We start from the raw sequence: 21,309 nt of genomic DNA, 5'->3' as shown, positions 1-21,309 counted from the left end.
TAGGTGAAATGGCAAAACACTTGTTTTTTCCCCCGATGCCCACATATTCACGTTTTTGGGGGATTTTTTTTTTTTTTTTTTTAAATCTATGCATCTATGGAGGTGTATATATTATGGTGCCGAGGTATTTTATATTGTCCTAAACCTCAATATATCCTTATCTTTGTAAAGAAATGAGTTGCCAACACTCTTCTAATGAATTTCATTTGATCATGTGGGCGAATCTGGTGAAGTGGCTGGTGAGTGTCACTTTTCTGAATCGTTTCTGTTATAACACAAAACTCCCAGTTGCTTTTCATGTTTCATTACGGTAAACAGACCTAAGCTCCACATGTCGGACGTCAGAGAGACAGGCTGACCCAGGACAAGCTCGGGGGCGGAGAACTCTGGGCTCCCCAGAAGCGGATGGATGTAGGTGGAAGGGGGGTTGAGCTGAACGGCATCACCGAAGTCAGTGAGCTTCACCACAGGCTGGGAAGACACCTGTTCTACCACAATGTTTTCAGGCTGCGGAAACATTGACGTGCGGCACAGTTAGGACGCCTCTCACATTGTTTGCAAAGAATTGCAATCAACCCAGATGCGTATACTTTGAGGTCAAGGTGCACTATCCTCCAGCCATGCAGGTACTGGAGCGCTTCAAGAATATCTCGGAGGTACAGAGCCACTTTCTCCTCGGTCAGGTTTCCCCAGCTCACGATGTAGTCCAGGAAACGCCCTTGGTCTGCCCTGAACAGAGCAGCCAATAACACAACTTAGTCATGTTGCTCAGGTAACATTAAGCAGATTTCAAAATGAAATTGTTAATTAATATTTTGAAAAGAAATGCCATCATTTAATCAAAATGGATGAAAAAAAACCAATCAGACAATTTTGATTGTAGCTTTTACCCAGTTGGCCCAGCGGGATACACTAAATTACTCGTTTAAATGATGTACTTACATCTCTAAAATAAGAACGTAGCTGTTGGCCGTCTCATACGTGTCCAGGAAGCGGACCAGGTTGGGATGATCGACAGTCTGGAGGAGTTTGACCTCCTGCAGCACCTGTTCCCGTCGCAGCAGCTTCTTGTTCACGTGTTTCGCCGCCACGGTCCATTTGCTGCCTCTCTGGTCGCATCGCTTGGTCACTGAGAAGCGGCCTCTGCAAAGCAGAAATTGGAGGTCAGGGCGTAATGTACAAAGGCGGGCCTACGCAACTTTTCACTCTCACGTTCATCAGATGTATCATGAGTTAAGAATGTTTTTTTTTTTTGGTGTGGATGACATTTTCTGGATTTGGCCATAGGTTGTATTTTAGTAGAAAATATTGTTTTGATGTCTACTGTATAAAAGAAGGCTCACATCATGAACATCTGAAAAAAGGTCATTTCTTCGAAGGAAAGAAAGAATGCAATGCGATACAGATTTATTTGTATAGCGCGTTTCAGAGATAAACCATGAATTCGTACCTTCCAAGTTCAGAAATATCAGTGTAGTGGGATTCAAAACCACGTTTCCAAATTGCATTGTTGCTATCATCTGGGCTTCCTGGAAAACATAATCTTCTGTAAATATTTTGATTTGATTTCAATCAAAACTGGACTTAGAAACAATAACTGCCCAACATCTGTATTTTATCAGCACATTTAGCTAAATGGAAGAAGTGACACCAGGGCAGAACTCTCACCTGAGACCCTGAGACTGGCGGAGGAGGTGACAGAACCTGCCACATTCATAGCAACGCAGGTGTATCTACCGTTGTCCTCCATAGTCACCCCGAGGATACACAGGGTCGCCTCTCCTGTCTCACTGTGGGGGATTATACACAAATGCAATGCAACATATTCTTAAATTCATGTTTCAAATAGAAGCAAATCATACTAGAATTTTCAAGGACATTAACACTGTAGCACATTAAAACAATGCATATCAATGTGCAGGACGGTTGATAAAAACGTAATTTCCATGTACCCTATTTTCTGGACTATAAGTCACACTTTTTTTCCATAGGTTGGCTGGTCCTGCGACGTATACTCTGAAGTGATTTATGGTTGGAAAAAAAGTAATTTCACAGACAGCCACGAGAGGGCACTCTAGACTTATGCACTGATCTCCTACTTCTTACAAAGACAACTGAGAACAGGTGAACACAAATGCCCCTCAAGAAAATCATATTCTGCAGACTACAAAGTTGCAAGCAGTGAAACCATCAGCGTGCAACAAAGAGAAAGTTTGGAGTGAATGAGAAACTTATCGGGTACTGGCGAAAAGCAGAGGCTACTCTTATAGCGATGAATAAAACTGAAAGCTAGATGGATGACAGCAAGAGGAACGAGTTTGCCAGTGGCTGCTTGAACAACGTGCTGCGGGACAGTCTTGTCAGCGGTGCAGTTACGGTACGTCTCCATGCTCAGGTCGTCGCCAAGGTGATGAATATAAGGGACTTTTTGGGGGGGGAACCTTCTTGGTGCGTCCACTTCATGCAACGCAACTGTCTCTGTCAGAGCATGGACAGCTGTGTCCCAAAAACATTAACATCAAGACTGAACACCTTTTCTGTTAATTTTTCGTGTAGCTTAATATACCTTCAGTGTGTTAGCATATCTTACACCTACTCAGCCTTCTCATCTAACAAACACACTACTTATTTTAGATGTTGTTAAATGCAACTTGTTTGTCACCAACTAATTGACATTCTAAACTTGCCTTTGAAGTTATGTCGTTTGGACATGTCACTCCTTCTTGCTCCAAACATTTTACAATATGCTGCAACGCGGAGGATGAGAACTGAGCACAGGCCATGTGTGTGTGTGTGCGTTTGTGGCTTTTATTGCCACACTGACCGCTGTCCACCCCCCAAAAAACGTAACATTGTTGAATGGAAAATCAATATATTACTGCCCCACTTGACAAATTATTTTTAGCTTTGTATAATTTGGCCACTTAGTAACCTATAAAATGTCATGACCCTGATTTCTGATCATGTGAATGGATATCCCTACATTCTTACCTAATTTGACGTTATCTAGTTACCTGTAGGTCATGCTGTATTGTCCGTTGTTGCTAAGAGTGCTGTTGTCTGGACCTCGCCAGGTGACAGCGGCCCGGGGTCGCCCACTCATTTTGCACCTGAGAGTAACATTATCGCCACTCTCACATGCTACATCGCTCAGCGGGATGAGAAACTCGGGAGGAGCTGCATGGCAGAATCACAATGGAAAATGATGACAAATTGTACATTTCAAAGCAAAGTATGAGTAAAGAAAAAACAGAAAGATAAGGATAACCATTTCATTTGTATATTTTGGGGATCACAAACGAGCAATAGAATTCGAAGATTTACTAAAAGAGTAGAACATGGGCTTTCTTCAAACTACCACTTAATGTAATTGTTTAGTTAATACATTTTTACATAGGTATGCCAGGAATGTTAAAATCCATCCATCACTTTTTCTGTAGCACTGATCCAAATTATGGTCACGAGTGAGCTGGAGCCTATCCCAGCTGACCTTGGACAGGCAGTGTTAACCCTGTACTGGTCACCAGCCAATAGCAGGACAGATATGGTATGGACAGACAGACAACCATTGACACTGATTAGCTGTCAAGATCTTGCATGTTTTTGGAACATAGAGAATCGACCCCGGATCGACGACACTGCCCAAATGTTCCTGGAAATTTGCTTATATTGGTAATAAAGGTTGAAACGGTTCAACTGTTCTACTTTAGAGGGTCCACCGTGTTTATCGTTTCCATACATACTGTAAATTCATTCAGTAGTGCACTCACCATCACTGATGAAGTTGGGATTTAGAAGCTGCAATACAAATGAGACGCTTTAGAAAGTGAGAAAGAGATGATGATCATTTGCATGATTCTCCACCTTGCCAGAGACTTTGTTGGCCAAGTTGTCCTGAGATTTGCGGTAGCCATTCTCCAATTTCCTACCATCCTTGTCTCTTTTCTCGGACTTGCGGCGGATACGAAGCGCAGTATGCCATGACAGGGATTTTCTAAACCAAAGAAGAGACATCCCATCAAATTTCAACACGATTTACGATATATAGTTGTTCAGTTTCAGCATACAAACAGGAGAAATGTCTTTGTGTGTCTTACTTGATGGTTCCCTCTGGGAAATCAGGTGTAGTGGAGGATGAAGTGTGTCCTAATACAAAGCCAGGAATCCATCCCTCAGCTGCAGGGCAATGCTCATTAGCCGCCCGGTACACCAGGAACATGTTTTGCTGGTTGCTGGCCAGTATTTGGACGACTTCACCCTGTGCTACGCTGATCTCATCCTCCTTCACTGCCACATAGTCTTGGGTCACCAACATGGTGGACACACTGCTGCTGCTGCTACTGCTTTCACTCTGCCAGATGACAAGAAGAGCAAAAGAGTTTGAATACTGCGAGCAAAGTAGTAGAGCGAGTAGTTTTTAGTATTTGCTTTCCATCAATCAAATAGAATGATTTTGATTGACAATTGTTTAAAATTGACTCGGCACATGCATTAATGGAAGCAAGTTGAATTGATTTGATTATTGCAGACATGGAAGGGTTTAACTTAGTTCATAGTGACAAGGTTTGAGATAGTGTGAAGCAGAAGTAATGATCCTCTTCTCAAACAATTTTTAATAGCAGTTATTGAGGACAAATGGTGACGACAAACATCTAACCAAACCAAACTCACACCTGTTCGACCTGTTGCCCTCTGGCAGGCGCTACAGATGCATCAAATCGAGGACCAATAGACTGAGAAACAGTTTCTTTCCGAGAGCCATCTCCATTCTGAACTCTCACACACACACACGAGAACACCCTTACCTTGCAGAACAGCATCGTGATGTGTTTTTATATACCCTATTCAGTACTAAATTCCATTGCACTCTCTTGTTTATTTATCTAATTTATACATTTGTCTGTATTATTGTTGTATTGCACTGGAGAGGGGAGCCCTCTAATCTCGTTGCACACTTGAGTACAATGACAATAAAGGGATTTCTAATTCTAATTCTAATTCTAAATCCGTCAGAAAAGACACATTTCAGATTGGGCAAAGAGCGGTAGGAAGTAATAAAGAGCTCTTATTGTGTGTCTGCAGGTTGTCATTATAATGAAATACGTCCTTAGGCTATGTTCACACTATGTTCCTGATGGTCATGGCAACCCTGCGTCAAGCAACTACGAACAAAAGGATGGTCGTGAGACAAAGCGGGTGTAACAATCACAATGCAGATGAGAAACCAAGTCGGATGTAGAAAAGTGGGCACACGCAAGTGACGCAACTAAACCTGGCTGTATGAAACGCAACATGGAGGTGGCCCGTAGCGGGAAGGGAAGCATATTTATTGACCGGAAGTAGCACTAAGAGCAACTCCTCTAAAGCTAAGCCATGTTTGTAATTCTGCGATTGGCTGGCAACCTATTCATGGTGTACCCCGCCTACTGTCCGAACACAGCTGGAATAGGCTCTACCACTCCGGTGATCCTCGTGAGAAAAAGCAATGGATGTGTTGACCACTCTACCACTGAGCCACGCGATACCAACACCAAAAAAGAACTTATACTATCTACCGTTTATTGAGCGGCAGTATAAATGTGCCTCCCTTCATCCCAGACTCGAAACTGGGCAAGGCAACCAGGCACAAGAGTTTCACTCAACTCTGCCAGGGCCACAAACTTGCTCCAAAGCTGCCTTGAGACTATGTTTCATTTGTAGAAAGCCTTCACAGAATGTGAGTAACATGAAGGGCCAGGAGAAAACATACTAGCATCCGTGGTAATCCACATGCGGAATCCTAGTGCACCTTTGAGACCCTGGGAGTCATCCCATCTCCCCGCGGCTCGTCATGGATACGGTGACAGATTGTGAGAACCCTAACCCGCCCTACATTTCGGGAAAAGGAGGCTCATGTGACCGCCGGGAACATAGTGCAAATGTAGCATTAGTAACTCGCATTCTGTCATCAGGAAGTATTGCCCCTTATGTTTACAAACATTCCCTCCCACAGGATTTGTCCTGAGAAAAATTAAATGAGAGACCAGATGCGTTTAAAATATTGGCAAACAGCAAAGCTCAAAGAGGAAATCAAGCAGATACAGCTTCACTATGACTTAGATTTTTTATGTTAGTACAAGAACATGTTTGTCTCACACACATTCTGGGTGAAGTTAGTGCACTCGGATAGGCATTAATTTTCCAGTGAAGTAGTCGATGCAAGCTGTTCTCAGATGCGGCGGCGTGCTGACTGACTGCTGCCAGTCAGTGAAGGCGGGGTTAGTGAAGGTGAGAAGCTTCTGTGAAGCCCGGACCTCGACTTGGCCTCTTACCCCGTTGCTCTGGGTGGAGTGTATGGATTGCTCGCTGGTGGAGGAGCACGTGCTCATGCGATCTAAATCCTTACTGTGGGTAGAGTGCCGACGATGAGCGTGAATCCCGTGGTTTCCTCTGCTGAACGGTTCCCCTCCAACAATACCATCACTGACGCAGGAACTTGGTCGGCTAGTGGGAGAAGGAGGCACTGACGGGACCGTAGCCCAGAAAGGGTTGCCTTTGTGACACTGGCTGTTTTGGACAAAAGCTTCCTTGACACCGCCAGGAGACTGAGGCGAAACCAGAGGTGAGACTGTCCTGACTCGAGGATTCTTGAGAGCCAAATGCAAAGGAGCAACAGCCATTTGTGGGATAGCAACCGGTTGAAGTTTTTGGGTTTCTTCACAGCCTCTTTCCAAGCTGCCCGACGGTCTACTACTGTTGTTAGAGTTGCCTCCATCTGTACAATCCAGCATCTCCATCTTGAGGCCCTCAGAATTTATCAGGTTGCCATTTGAGTTGGTGTCTGAATACACGCTAGAGGGGTTGCAATGGGGCTGGCAGGGTGACCACATACCTGCTGATCTGTCAGGCCCTTCCGGGCCTGGGTGGTGGTGGTGGTGGACGGGCTGGGGCAGGCGTGAGGAAGGCTGGGGAATTCTTGAGGGTCTGGAGCGAGGGCCGCAAAGAGCAGAGGAGTTGCCTCCTGATCCTCCGGAGCCACCGCCGCCACCGCCACCTCCTAGACTGGAGTTGCTGCCTCCAGCAAGGCCTCCTGCACTGCTACTGTTATTGGGTGGGAGCACAGGCCCACTGCCACCCACATGATTCCTCTGGTACTCTATAGGGGATGTCAGAGCTGTGGAAACAAATAAATAGTCAATCTTGCAATGCTTCTAGCTTGAGTTCTAACTAAAACTAAAGAAACAAAATGAAATATCAGATGTATAGAAACATAGGAATGGGGTAATCATAATACACAGATATACACACAAAGGTTTATGTAGTTTTTGATTTCCGTCCTACTGCACATTCAGCAGTTATTTAACATTCTGCATGAGTCCTGAAGTGAATTTTCAAAGCAATATTTTGATCGGGTCATCATTCGCTCACCATTGAGGAAATTGCGCTGGTTTTCCAGAATCTGGCTGACCTGGTGGAGCCAGATTTGACTAACTCCAGGGCTTGTCGAATGGAGGGTGTACCTCTCCAGAGTGCCACTAGATGATCTGGAGGTTAGTGCGAATTTGCAGGGGTCTTCTGCATTCTCTTCCAGACCAAGCCAGCTGACCTGTCATGGTGCAAAAGGAGAGGAGAGAACAGACAGTAAAAATGAAAGAGGAGATATTTAATTTCTTATGTTTTGGAATTTATGCATTGCGTCTTAATTTGAGTAAATCTAAGTTTAGTAGCCATATATTAACCTTGATGCTGTGCTTGAAGAGGTAGCCAGGAGTAGAAAAGCCCTTTTTCTTGTCCAGGGGTTCACTGAATATAACAATCTGCTCAAAAAGGAAGACTCTCCTTTCTTTCATTCTTGACAAAAGTCCCCCATCCTGGTCTGAAACCAAAAAAGTGTCTTGGAGGAGCAATTTGCCCTGTGCTACAATTTTACCCTAAAATACAGAAAGAGAGGAGAACGTAAGTAATCCATACAGAAATAGAAGTGAGGAATTACTTTTTTTAGGGCACAGTGTCACCTAGTGGAAGTTACTAAAATGACAAGCTTGATTTCTGCCAAGTTTTACTCCAATGTACAGTACATTAAATTAATTTAGCAGACATGGACAAAGACAAGCAAACCATTGTGAGAGCAGTCTTACATCGAAGCCCTGAAGGCGGCCAACATTCATCATGTCGTTGCAACGCTTAGGCACAATGCACATCACCTCTACAGCTTTCTGAAACAAAACAGGACATACAAACCATTCTCATCGTCAGTCTTCAATAGGAAATTATTATTGCTTTCGTCAAACATAGTGTAAGGGGTTACAGTTTCAGTGCGATCGTGTTTAGGGGGAAACAAATTTGTTACCTCCAGCTCTGAGGAATCCGCTCCAGCCTTCTTAGAAACTTTGAGGAGATCCTAATAAATGATAAACATGCACAGATAATTCCTGAGTGTTGAAAATATGAGTGATGTGCGATACTGCCATATAACATTAGGTTTTTATACCTTCAGCAACAGCTGGTATTTCATTATGCGCTGGACAGGTTTGATAAGCAGATCAGTGATCTGCAACCTGTGGCCTAATCGCTGCTTGAGTTCCTGATTGATGATAGTAAAATTATTACATCTACCAAATAACACATATTATATAACAAATAAAACTAAAAAAAAATAGAAACTCTTACTTCAAAGTAAGTGTCAATGTACTCTGACACTATGTGCTCTGATTTGGGCTTGTTTTGGCAGTAGACGATGTACATGTGAAACCTGCGCTCCTGTGGTGAACAGAAGACAAAAGTTGGGGGACATATATTAGGCAAACATATACAAATGGCAACTACAGGTGCATCTCAGTGAATTGCAGGACAGTATGGTAGAACAATTGCACTAATTTATTTTTTATTTCTTTTATTTTGCTTATGTGAAGCAGATTGATAACTTGTTTATGAAATATGTGATGTAAAAAAACTGCCTTGCCATTTGTTTCAGTTCAATTCAAAAAGTGAATTGATTCTAGAGTCAATACTAAGGATTCACAAACCCTAACTCATTTCAATAAAATATTTAATTGTTTCTTATGAAACATTTTATTTCTTGAGATTGAGAATTATGTTTTTTTTGATAGCTGGAAGCTATAAAATAATAAATAAAAAAAAAAAGAAAATGTGCACTCTGAGTATAAGTGAATCAAGACAATAAGATAGTTTCAACTTTTCAATTGAACTACTAAAATGAACCGGCAGTTTTTACTGGATGCTTCATTTAAAAGAGATGCACCTGAATTATAATTATATAAGATACTCCATTATTAATACTGTATCAAAAATTCAAGAGCAAATATAATAAACAGTATGCCTGTTTACCTGTTTGACAAATAAAGAAGCAAGTCTGTCAGGATCCTCCAAACACTTTTCAATCTCTCCCAAGAAAAAGCTGTGACCGCACCAGGACACAAACACATTATTTTCGCAACCTTTGAACCATATTTTTTTTTGTTTCTATTAACGCCAAGAATAAAAGCCGAGAGCATACTCTTTGTGCCAGTCATAGATTTGATGGATGTTTCCAAAGACAATTTTGTCTTTTCCTCTCATGTCATCTGGAACGCCTTCCTCCTTCATTCTGCTCATGTAACCCTGAAGGTTTGTACACAACATTAGGTACACTTAAAAAAAAATTGCTGATTTAGGTTCATATTTAACTTCTTATTACCTCCACAACTGATCCCAAGTCTCTGACATAGTCTCGTTCAGTCTCCACCAACTCCAGAAGGACAAAACTAGAAAACAAATGCTTGCTACTCAATACAAATAAAATGCACAAAAAAAAAATATTCCATACAAGCACAAAACTGCAAAAATGTTTTAACACCTATACCAAAGTCATCTGTGTACATAATGAAAACAAGGTCAAAGCTTGGATCTCACTGTCTTCTCTTGAGAAAGCCGGACTTGCGCTCGTCCACCTCCTCCATGGGCGAGGACGATGAGAGGAGGGAGTTGTCAGAAGGGTTGAAAGAAGGAGAGCTGCTGTCCCCTTGCTCCACCGAAAGAGAACTGGGACGATCCTCTAATGACTGAATAGTTAAAAGATGTGTGAGAAGGATGAAGAGGGAGAAAAACAATGTGCAGATTATAAAAGTGCTTAAATTAAAAAATGTGCACTTTACAGCAAAATTGTGAAGGAAATGTTCGTTCTTTTCATTGTACTGAATCACCACAATCAGTTCTTAAAAAAATGTTTTCCAGGATCCTTCACTGCTTTGTTATTCCGTTAATAATTCCACCAGTTCACATTAATTGTTCTGTCACCATTATACAGAATATACTCCTTGGAAAATACCAAAGGAAAGGAAACTGCGTGTAATTCGACTGCACGTTGCGCTTTGTGCTAGACCAGGCAAGATGAAAATTACTTATTTGGAAAGAATCAACACGAAGTGGGACATTATGAAGTGGAGCGATATACGGTATTTTAAAGTTTTCATATTTTATCCATCCATCCAATATCTGTACTCACGAGGGTCGCGGGGGGTTCTGGAGCCTATCCCAGCTGCCTTTGACCAGTAGGCAGGATACACCCTGAACTGGTTGCCAGCCAATCGCAGGGCACACATAAACGAATAACCAGTCACACTCACAATCACACCTAGTGGCAATTTAGAGTGTTCACTCAACCGACCATGCATGTTTTTGGAATGTGGGAAGAAACCGGAGTATCCGGAGAAAACCCACTCAGGCACGGGGAGAAACATACAAATTCCACATTGGAAAGCCGGAGCCCGAATCGAACCCACGGCCTCTGCACTGTGGGGCGGACGGGTTAACCAGTCGTCCACCTTGCCGCCCGTTTTCGTATATTAAACAGCTAAAAAATGCTGCTTAAATGCTGTTGTCTTTATCTAACCTTTTTGATCTTGAGCTATTTTGCAATGAAGAATGGGTAAAAATTTCAGTCCCGCGATGTGGCAAACAGATAGAGACATAGCCCTCAAGACTTGCAGATGGATTAACTCAGGGGGAGGTGAATAATTGTGCACACCCCACTTCCTATTGTTTTAACCAAAAATAAATAAATAAAAAGATATAAATTTCGTTCCACTTCACAATTGTGGCCCATTTGGTATTGACTTTCCACCCCAAAATTTGGATCTTTCTGTTTGAAGCCTGTAATGGGGGTTGAATACTTTTGCAAACTTCTCTATATATGTATATTTGTATAATATAATGCAGGCCTGGGTAAAATAGTAAATGCAATGCCCTTTTGTTGAAAAAGAGGACAGCTGGCATTAGTGAGTCACAATGCTGAGAGATGACTGCTCGGACACCATGCCTATGTTACCAGCACCCAAGCAAAGTGTGTTTGCATCACACTGAAGTCTTCTGTGTGCAAATGTATTTGTGAGATTTCTCCCTCACCATCTTGCTTTTGACCAGTTCCTCGATGGCACTGACCAGTTCAGCAGCACTGGGAGTCTCGGAGCTGCTGGGCCGAGCAGAAAGTCGGGATGCAGACTGGCCAAAAAGGACAGAAACAAGAACAATAAATGTTATCTTTTTTTTTTTTTTTTTTTTGGAAACGATCATTTTACTGCAATATCACAAATGTAGATACATTCTTGGAAGAGAAGCCATGCAGACACTGTGGCAACTGCTGTCTGTGTTTGTGATCAGGCTCACCAGTCGAGAGCTTGGCACCCCGAAATTCCACATGTTCAAAAAAGGACTTGGAGGGTGTGCTGTTCCTAATAAAAAGGTTCAATTGGGGCCAAGTTGGAGCCAATCGCAGGCTGGTTTGGGGGCAAGATGGGTTGGGGGTGGGGGGTCAAGGGCATGCTCTTGGAATAAAACGGTTGCAATAACACTCAAGAGGTCAAATTAATGAGAAATAAGAGTTTTGCTCGATACTCCATCATACTGACACGTTCATCTTAGGGCAGAGAAAGGTTTAGCCTCTCGACTGCATGAAGAATGGAGTGGTCACTTGAGCAACTACAAACTATACAAAATAACAACACTTCAAGGGAATCACACGTAATTAGTGGCAACTGTAAAAGGAGAAGTCAAGAAGAGATTTTACAAAAACAAAAGGAGTGGCAGTGAAAGCGATTTTTACATGGAGAGATAGGGAAACTGGGAAAGAAGAGAGGCAGAACAGAAATCAACGTAATGCTGACAGACAAAACATGCAGCCATCAAAAAATAAGAGGAAAAGAAAGGAAACATTATTAGTGCTAAGTTAAAAAAATACATTTATCAATAGATAGGTAGAAAGAAATATATTAATTAAGAAATGAAAATAAAGCTGTCCAAATAAATAGACAAAATAAATATATATATATATAAACACAAGATTACTATAAGCACCTCCTACGAGCCCCTGATTTTAAAGACTTTTAGGTCTTGCATGTGTCATGTCAGTAGTCACCATACTTCAAGCGATTCACATCTTGCTTGACAGTGCTACAAAGAGCATGCTGCATAGAATGAGTTAGCGAGAGTAGAGAGTTGGCCTCCACTGAGGCCGAACTGTGAACAAATGTGAAACCCAAAGTGGTTGAGTCATATTTGAGTTGTCTCTCTGTTCATTAGAAGACCACTTCCTGGATTATGGAGGATAATAAAAAGTCTTATGGAGATTGCTCTTGTAATGAAGTGAATTGAGGAGCTTTATTATTCCGACCCAAGTATTGCTTTTGTGCCCTTTTATGGCATCTATATGCAATTCTAACCCTTGGTTGCGGATTTTTGTAATTCTCAGCAGTGCTCTGTCCCGATCCCCTGTGAATAGCGGGGCAACATTGTACTTGAAAAGAAATGAAAATGACCCAAACCGAGTAATTTCCTTCCCACCTTGTCGTCCTGGGTGTCAGGCTGCAGCAGGCTATGTTGCTGTATGGCCATTGGTGGAGGGAGAGGGACAGCATCCGCCCCCTCCTCACCCTCCTCCTCTCCACAGCTCTGCATGCCTGATGAAGAAGACTTGGAGAGCGTTCCACTGCTCAACCCTTCATTACGCATGCGCTGGTGAGGGGAAAAGAGCTCATCAGCAGATGGGTCAGAGCCAGCAGCAACAGAAATGTCTTCTTTTTCATCTTTTACCTCCTCTAGTGTCTCATCCTGTGGCGTGGCGGCACTGTCGTCTGAATCCTTCTGAGGGCCTTGCATTACATCCAGGTTCTTACGAGGGCCTTCACGGTTCTTTTTGTGCTTGTGGGCCAGCTTTTTGACATGACCATCTGCCTTGCCAGAGCTGAGACGCCGTACGGGGCTGGTCAGCCACTTCCTTAATGTGTTCCCTGGACGCTTAGGCCCCGGTGAGCTGTGGGGCCCCAACGTTTGGCTGGAGCCTGGCGGCAGGGTGTCATTGCTGGATACGGACAAGGTATCTAAAGATGATAGGGGGAAAAAAGTAGAGCGCTGTTACGGAACAGTCTGTATTACAAATGAAAAGACAACCTCAAATGCATCGTAACTCAATAGGAAAATGCATTTAAAGCTGAGATATTGCAGCAAAAGAAATGAAGTGAAGGTAGCATCACTTTATAGCAGTTGTGTTGCCAAAATATCTGGTGCACTTTTGTTCCAGAAGAAAAAAAAAAACACAATCATTGAAATAACTGGAAAGTGATGTGACTGGAATTTGCTAAAACACATATTGAAGAAGCCACAATGCTTCTGGGACAACATTTTTGTGACAATTTAGGCTTTGTCATTGTTACTGTTTGAAAATAACATGGATGCAATATCTGCTTTAGTTATTTCCTTTCTTTCCTCCGTGTTTTCTTTTTTCAGTCTACTTTGTTCATTCTCAACCACTAAACCACTAGTACGTCCTACAGGCAAATTAAATAGAACCTCTCAGCGAGTTTTTTTTTTGGGGTGGGGGGGAAGAATCTGGAATTCTTTGTGATCGTGTCAGCATATGTCATGACTCCAACCTTGAGTCAACACTGGACGTGACCTTTCATCACTAAAAATCTTCTTCTAAAAATTTTCCAATGGTAACAGCATTGTTTTAAAGAAGCGTTAACAAGCATTTATGAAATAAGCCTTACAACATATTGAGAAAAAAGCTTAATCACATACAGCATTTCTCTCTTGGCATCGGAAGATCTCAAGAGAAGTTGCAAAAGTGCTCATGGGGGCTGAGGCTGACTCAGAGACGACGCCCACTTCATTGTTTAGATAGTTTACGTCATGTGGCATTTGAACTTGTTGAACATCTTGAACAGCCAGTGGGTATGCTTAGATTGTACATCAAAAGATATGAATGCTTTGTAGGAGCTCAGCACTTTAGGGAGTACATTTTTTGTGCCTAACCAGACGCATCTGTCAAGGATTTAGCCATGTGATACTAGCTGTAAGTCGCAATAAAGAGGGTGGGAGTGGAAATTTTGCCTTCCTTAATTGGACCAGACATGAACACGGCTTTTCATATTTCAGCATGTATGAGCCTAAGCTTGTAATAAATGCAGCAGCTGTACAGTATGTGAAGGTTGCAGAGATTCTGCCTTGAAGGAGACTTTTTTTTTTTTTTGCTGTAGATATGAAGCATGTGTACTCACGACACATGCATGGGGAAATTAACAGCGGTGAGATCAATTCTGCAGTGCTTAATTAAGCACACCATGTAACTTTCCTTTTTTAAAATTAGTCACTAAATCCCAAAATCTTTAGGATTTATCGGATGATGATCATAAGCGGTCGAGAAAATGGATGAATAGGTACATTTTCCATACCGCCTTTTCCACGCAGCACTTTTCAGTTTTAGTCATCATGAGCACCACCACCTATTGAAGGCTGTATAAAGACGATGATTCACAAGGCCAGTGCATTTTGCGTTATTCGTCTCCAAATACCGTTACCTAACAAATGACAACACATTCTTACGTGCACATTTCACAAAAAGTGTGAGACTCAAAAGTTAGTTTTCTTGGACGGTCACTTTAGGTAGTATTACTTAAATAATAGCACACGTGGTTTCAACCAGGTCATTTTCAATGCGAGCAAATGTATGCTTAATATAAAATAACAGAACTATCAAGTTATGTCGAGAGAAGTGTACATGCGTGAAACATGCGGTCAGCTGCCTTGACATGTTCCTACTAAGCAGGGGACATACATGCGACTAAAAACTGAGCAGTGCGAGCTATAAAATGCAATTCGAGGCACCCGTGTGAGTAACGCAAAACTGCGCTGAACCAATGGTGTTCGCTGAAAAGAAGCATGTGATCCAATAGGGTGAGGAATCAGGATAGCAGAACAAATACTCCCTGTGATGCCCTAAGCGCAAAATAAAGAGAAAAACTATTAAAAAAAACAACAAATTTTTTTTAATAATAATAATAATAATAATCTCTTGGTTAGACAGGGTCAATTTAATCTATGCCATACAGTTTGTAGCCCCCACAACTTCAGGAACTCTTCAAGTTTTTTCTGTAAACTCTGCCTGGCTTACTGTGCTAAACCTGTCTACTATAAGTTGCACTTTAAAAACCTTGTACTGTTCTACATATTTTATATTCAAATAAATTAAATATTTTTTTTGTATACATGTCTCATCCTTTATATCCCTTATGGAGAACTACATTGTTAGATATATTTTATCATGCCCCCAAAATTCAAGTGTGACTAGATTTCTCAATTTAGGAGCACACTTGCTCCTTGGGAAAATGCTAAATGTAGAGCCTTGCTACCAAGTGGAAAATAACCCCTGAAGACACACACATATATATGGAGAGGTTGAGATCTTTGACCTTTGCTGTGTGCAGGCTCTCTAAATGTTATGACACAAGAAACAGTTGGTCTGGCTGGAAAACAAAAAGACCAGGATTAACAATAACTCATCTAAATTGTTACCAGAACAAAGGACATGTATCGCTGTTTATCGATTTATTTTAAGGTATGTTAATCATTCAGCGTGATATTGCAGGAAAAAAAAAATAAAAATGAATTTCTAAATGGGGTGAGGAATTGTGTTCCCCCAAACCACCTTACAATTCAATTTAAATGTTTTTAACATTTCCTTTAATTTCTCAATGAATGCAGTAGTCGTAAAAAATAATTTGCGTAGGAAGTGCATACCTTAAAAGATTTGCAACCATGTTCTGATCCAAATAATGTCAGCTTTCTACCTAGTGCAGTGCCATTATTATTTGTTTCTCCATTTAGGACACTTAAAAAAAGTAAGTCATCTTAAATCTAAACATTTCATCACTTACTTAACCTCAACCTCAATTCATAAAGATCAAAATATAAACGCACTCAAGCATCATATCCCCAATTTGAGTCAAAGCTGATGTCTCTGAGGTCCAGTCAGCATAATATCTTTCAGGAACTCGTCATGCATGCTGCTGCTGCCGAAAAACATGCCCGATTGCATTCATGTTTGTGTCGGAGAAAAGGAGAGGGGAGGAGTTGTTAGGGGGTAATTTTGAAAAGTGGCCACGTCTTTGCAGGAACATGCCTGAGATTCCAGAAGTGTCACCACTGGAGCATCTTTAGTGTGGTCTATTCATCCCCCGGAGATGTGGTAGAAACACAAACATTCGTCAGTCTCGGGTGGAAGTTCCACTGGGTTAGTATGGCTCTCTCTCTTGAAATGAGGACAATGCCGAGAAGCTCTCGCCACCAAGAGCCACATTTAGGAAGGGTGTGGAGTTGGCATGCTAGATAAGGGAGTGGACGTAGCACTCTTATAACATAGCATTTTTAGATGAAAAGTCTCCAACAAACGTGTTTTTTTTTTCTTCAGCCTTCTGCTGACCATCAATTCACCAATACTGAACACTATATCCTGACCACCGACACATATAACATATTTCTTCATATTAAATATGTACATGGGTAAAAAGAAATGACAACGCTTGACTGCTTCGAAACGAGAATAGTTTCTGTTGAATAAATTTGCATGAAACTGCACTACATCATAATTGAAAGCAGCAGCCAGTCAAAAGTAGTGACAAAGGCATCTTACCCAGGTCCAGCAACCAGAACTTGCAGTTATGAGAGTGTCCTTCATGTGCTGAGTCCATGGGGCAAAAAGGGTACAGAGACACTAAAGACCGGATTCCATGGGCCATGTCAGTCAAATGCCAAGCCTCACGAATTCCTTCTTGATACAATCCCTCAAAGCATCTACGCATCAAATTACTAAAATACCATATGGAGAAGATAGACGTTTTTTCTTCCCTGAATATGTGGACTGAATGAGCAAGTCCAGAGTGAAAAGGGAAAAAAGTCGAATGCAGCATGAGAATTTCTCCTTCCCGCCCTCACTCCCTCCCTCACGAGTGGGTTGCTATAAGGACAGTGGGCAAGCCTCCCCTGTACGTGTTCCAAGGGAACGTCTGGATACACGCTGTGCATCTGCCGAATTACCCTTTGTAGGCGCACCCACTCAGTTTGAGGGGGCGGGTGCATATTTTACTGGCATGAGGATGCACAGAAGTTATACGCCATGCCTTGAAACAAATATAGATCCGGTTATGAAATGCAAGCAAAAGTTTGGTCAAAAATGTGGGCGTCATATTTGATTGTTCCCGAGTGCTATCTTTTCTTTTAACTGTTGCAACCAAAACATCGGCTGTGACACCTTTGACGATCTATTTTGTGCACCTCTGACTCGCAAAGAAGATTTGTTATTGAGCCACTGTGCACTGAAAGTAGACACTTTGCAAAGGTATTTTTAATTAAATGTATTTCCTTCTGAACTACCCAAAGAATTTGCGATGGTCCAGAAGAAATTCCCAGAAATTATCCAATTCTCCATATAATTGAACAGGAAAATTCAAGTTAAAACAGCAGTTGTACAATTCAGTGAAAACCACTGAGTGCATGCCGTCATTTAATAATCAGAGATTCAATTATGAGTGAAGACGTGCATCTTGCATTTTCAAAGAATACCGTGCAGGGCTAGCTACTTTTTTTTCAGGCCCCGGGTGACTTCAAATGTCATTTATTGCCTGCTTCCACGAATAGGTCAGGTTTCCTTCTACAAATCCCTTCAAACTCGTCACACTTGTGTAATTCGGGACAAATTGGCTTTCTCGGTGGGCAGCGCACACAAAAGAGTGATAAAGTTGCAAAGACTGTTTGTCATTCTTGTCTAATTCATCCACCATGCCTGAACGTTCCCTGCTGTGAGAAGCTCCTTTCAGCAACCCTGACCACATAAAAAAATACCAACAGTGGAACCAAAGAAAGGCAAAAAAAACAAGAAACAAAAAAAAAAAAAAGAAAAGATGAGGACTGCAGCAAAATAAGCAGTCTCACTTGCCTGGGCTGCATAAGGAAACCGCTTTGCAAAAAACCCAAGCTGTGATTTTCAATATCATTTCATACATAAACAGAGTCTCGTCACATGAAAGCGCAAACACAATATTTGTGAGCCATATTGCCATAGAAACAAGCTGCCTTGCACTCACCCACACTTTAAGATTAGACAGACACTTTAATGGTTAGATCTGTGAATATTTAACATGGTGCAGATTAATGAGGGATGACTTCAAAGAATGTTTTTGGCTTTTCAAACAATAAAGCACTGTTTCCATCAGGTGTGACTTTTCGGGACCATATACCTTATTTTAGATACATTTTCAACAGATGCAAAAGGTATTAAATGATGGCTTGCAACGTGGCTATAAAACATATGGTCCGTGGGCCAGAAGTGGCCTTTCAGTGGGTTGAATTCGGCCCCTGATATTCTGGAATTGCCTGCTGCTCACGATTTGACATCTGCTATTGATGCACTTGTGAAGGCAGAAAGATGCAAAGTTGCCAAGGAGCACTATTCATCTGGCTGCCGCCTTACTCATCCCGTACTGTGAACTGAAGTCAGACCAAGCCCAATCGGGGTTTACTATTCCAAACCGTATTGAAACTTGATCAATTCAACTGTTCTGCTGCACTAGTCAAATAAATTTTGAAAACGCATTCCTTAATAAATGCAAATTTTGTTGCATGTTCAATAACTGAACACAATACTTGAACCGTCAAACTGAATGGGTCGGCGTGTCCATATAGAGTAAATTTGGATAATCCCACTCTGTTAATCCATTTTCTCATGTAAAGTTGGACAGGTGAGCCAAGATGACCTACAAAATATTTATGGCTTGAAAGCACATAACTCAAAGTTTAAACGTCAAACGTCTAGTTTGTTGTCGTCATGTAGAAGCTTTGATTCAACGAGCAGTGATTGCATGGCAATTAGATGTCTAAGTATGTGTCCATTTTGTGCAGCATTACATTTAAAACTTTTTATAGAGACATCCAATTTTCTGAATTTGACTGTAATAAAGGAGGGAAAACACAAATCGAGCTCATTTGTCTGTGTGCAGCCTGGGTTTTTTTGTGATTGTCGTTGCTTATCTTTCCCCTCTGGCGTTGCGTGTACAGCAAGCAGATGCCTGTCCATCACATATTTACTTTAATTACATGTCTAAGTCACATTTATCACGATTGCAACACAGAGAACAATTTTCTCTGTGAAAGACCAGCATCAATTGTAAATCCAGCTAGAAGCACGAGGTTGAAAGGAGTTTTGTCATAGGTGGCAGTCACATGACTCCTTTGTGTGACTGGTTCTTCTCACAAGGCCCAAATTAACTGCACGCCAATTTAGAGCAATAGAATGATGCACTTCTGGGTGCACCTGGTAAGTGGATCAGCTTCTTATACATTATTTTATACTACAAGAGTTAAGATCAAGTACAGAAGCATTGTCCTACCTTTGTGGTTGAAGAGTCCTTCCATCTCCATGGACGACCTGGAGTGCGCGATACACAGCATGGAACAGGGAACAATGCCTTCCTGAGCTGGAGAGCGATCGGTGGTCCGGACCAGGCACCAGTCTGGCTTATCGTGCAGTCGCTCCAGAACCTCGACCGTCTGGCCTCGTCGCACTGTCAGCTCCCCGCTGCTTCCACCGTTGCTGGCCACAAAGTCATGGATGACCACCGTCAGCTCGCAACCACCCGACAGCTGAAAAAGAAAGGACGTTTTCATTTTTGAAGAGTAAATTATGGCATCCAAAGTACATAGTTTTGGTTTCAGGGCTGTTTATAACCAGCATTTCTATAACTTCTAAAAATAGTTAGCCCTTTGTTGGTACCAAATTCTATATTGCAAATTTTAAAGAAGTATGATGTTTTAACAAATATATTACCGTTGTGATTTAAAAAAAAAAATGACCAGCATTAAATAATCTTTAGTTTCTGTCTGTGCCATTCTGTCACTGACGTTTGGCTGTTGACTGTAATGGAATGTTTGATGACAGAATAAGCAAATTAAAAGAAAAAAATTCTATATATTTTTTGCTTGGATTTTAATGTTAGTTGTATACAGTATTATATTTTTATGTATTGTATGAATTTTATATAATATTTAATTAAAAAGTGCATGACAAATCTGGATTAAAGACTATTCAGATTCTTTTGAGTATGTTCTTTTTTTTAAATGGAAGCATGTGTTTTATTTTCATTTTAAGATGCTGCACCTCATAGAATAGAGAGGTGTTGTAGAAAAACAAATATGTTCACGACATTATAATTTATCAAGAGATAATTTTTTGGAATACTGGGTAATGGTTATTATGAAAATACACTCAGTCACAATGTTAGATACTCCTCACATCTTTTCATTACAATCCTGTCTTAATGCAATACAATATACAATACAACTTTATTTTTTATAGCGCTTTTACAATAATATATTGCTCAACTTTTTCAGAGGAAATCTATAATGGCAATTTTCATTATTGTGATTAAAGTGGGGTAATACTACACTGAATTAAATGTAAGTAATATAAGTTTTTTTTGATTACCTACTTTTTTCATCATGGGTTCCCTCATTTAAAAACAGCTCTTTGTCATTGCTGGTTCTACAACTGTGACTGTTACATTTATATCCATCTGGTAGTGTCAATCAATCATTCATTTGAATTGCTGTCATCTTGGAGGAGACTGTTTTAGATAGATGCCTTGTTGTGGTTAGCAAATTCACGCAAGAAAATTACATATATAATTAGACACTCACATGCCACTTTAACTCAACTTAATGCATAAAACACTAAATACAACTGAAATGAATGTTACCATATTGATTTTCAACATACCCTTTGATAGTGTGGCAACGCCAACGAGCTGAGAAGTTGAGAAACTGGATGCGCAATTCTTTCCTCCAATTTCTCCATTGTTTTCCACTCCCTCATTGTGAAAAAAGATCCCCAAAAGTTTTCTAAAGCAATTGGGCTGCACAACCCACTATGATTGCCTTAATACCACTGAGAGCCTCACACGATAAGCCGGCAAAGAGAGCAAAAAAAAACTTCCACAGGGAAAAATG

The 21,309-nt window shown here is 41.2% G+C and overlaps 1 protein-coding gene across 4 annotated transcripts in view; it reads right to left on the bottom strand.

Moving 5' to 3' along the window:
* triob (trio Rho guanine nucleotide exchange factor b) overlaps positions 1 to 21,309 on the bottom strand; it is a 93,283-nt gene that overhangs the window by 3,054 nt on the left and 68,920 nt on the right. For 2 of the 4 annotated variants that reach the window (XM_088305754.1, XM_088305752.1), the window contains 24 exons: positions 19,695 to 19,947; positions 13,066 to 13,352; positions 12,817 to 12,987; positions 11,383 to 11,478; positions 9,892 to 10,040; positions 9,677 to 9,743; positions 9,497 to 9,600; positions 9,328 to 9,397; positions 8,650 to 8,739; positions 8,471 to 8,563; positions 8,330 to 8,380; positions 8,118 to 8,195; positions 7,719 to 7,910; positions 7,408 to 7,585; positions 6,312 to 7,153; positions 4,098 to 4,351; positions 3,865 to 3,994; positions 3,771 to 3,798; positions 3,015 to 3,177; positions 1,669 to 1,790; positions 1,451 to 1,529; positions 943 to 1,143; positions 591 to 729; positions 321 to 507 (listed from right to left, as the gene is read on the bottom strand). In XM_088305754.1, coding sequence (XP_088161880.1) covers positions 321 to 507; positions 591 to 729; positions 943 to 1,143; positions 1,451 to 1,529; positions 1,669 to 1,790; positions 3,015 to 3,177; positions 3,771 to 3,798; positions 3,865 to 3,994; positions 4,098 to 4,351; positions 6,312 to 7,153; positions 7,408 to 7,585; positions 7,719 to 7,910; positions 8,118 to 8,195; positions 8,330 to 8,380; positions 8,471 to 8,563; positions 8,650 to 8,739; positions 9,328 to 9,397; positions 9,497 to 9,600; positions 9,677 to 9,743; positions 9,892 to 10,040; positions 11,383 to 11,478; positions 12,817 to 12,987; positions 13,066 to 13,352; positions 19,695 to 19,947 — 4,024 coding nt within the window. Of the gene's footprint in view, positions 1 to 320; positions 508 to 590; positions 730 to 942; positions 1,144 to 1,450; positions 1,530 to 1,668; positions 1,791 to 3,014; positions 3,178 to 3,770; positions 3,799 to 3,864; positions 3,995 to 4,097; positions 4,352 to 6,311; positions 7,154 to 7,407; positions 7,586 to 7,718; positions 7,911 to 8,117; positions 8,196 to 8,329; positions 8,381 to 8,470; positions 8,564 to 8,649; positions 8,740 to 9,327; positions 9,398 to 9,496; positions 9,601 to 9,676; positions 9,744 to 9,891; positions 10,041 to 11,382; positions 11,479 to 12,816; positions 13,353 to 19,694; positions 19,948 to 21,309 lie in introns of all 4 variants that reach the window. The other 2 variants (XM_088305751.1, XM_088305750.1) reach the window with 1 other exon arrangement.

The sequence above is a fragment of the Idiotropiscis lumnitzeri genome, chromosome 10, assembly GCF_059441095.1.
Source record: "Idiotropiscis lumnitzeri isolate Australia: NSW breed Sydney's pygmy pipehorse chromosome 10, RoL_Ilum_1.0, whole genome shotgun sequence".
Taxonomy (NCBI): Eukaryota; Metazoa; Chordata; class Actinopteri; order Syngnathiformes; family Syngnathidae; genus Idiotropiscis; species Idiotropiscis lumnitzeri.
This window is presented reverse-complemented; position numbering and strand designations above follow the sequence as displayed.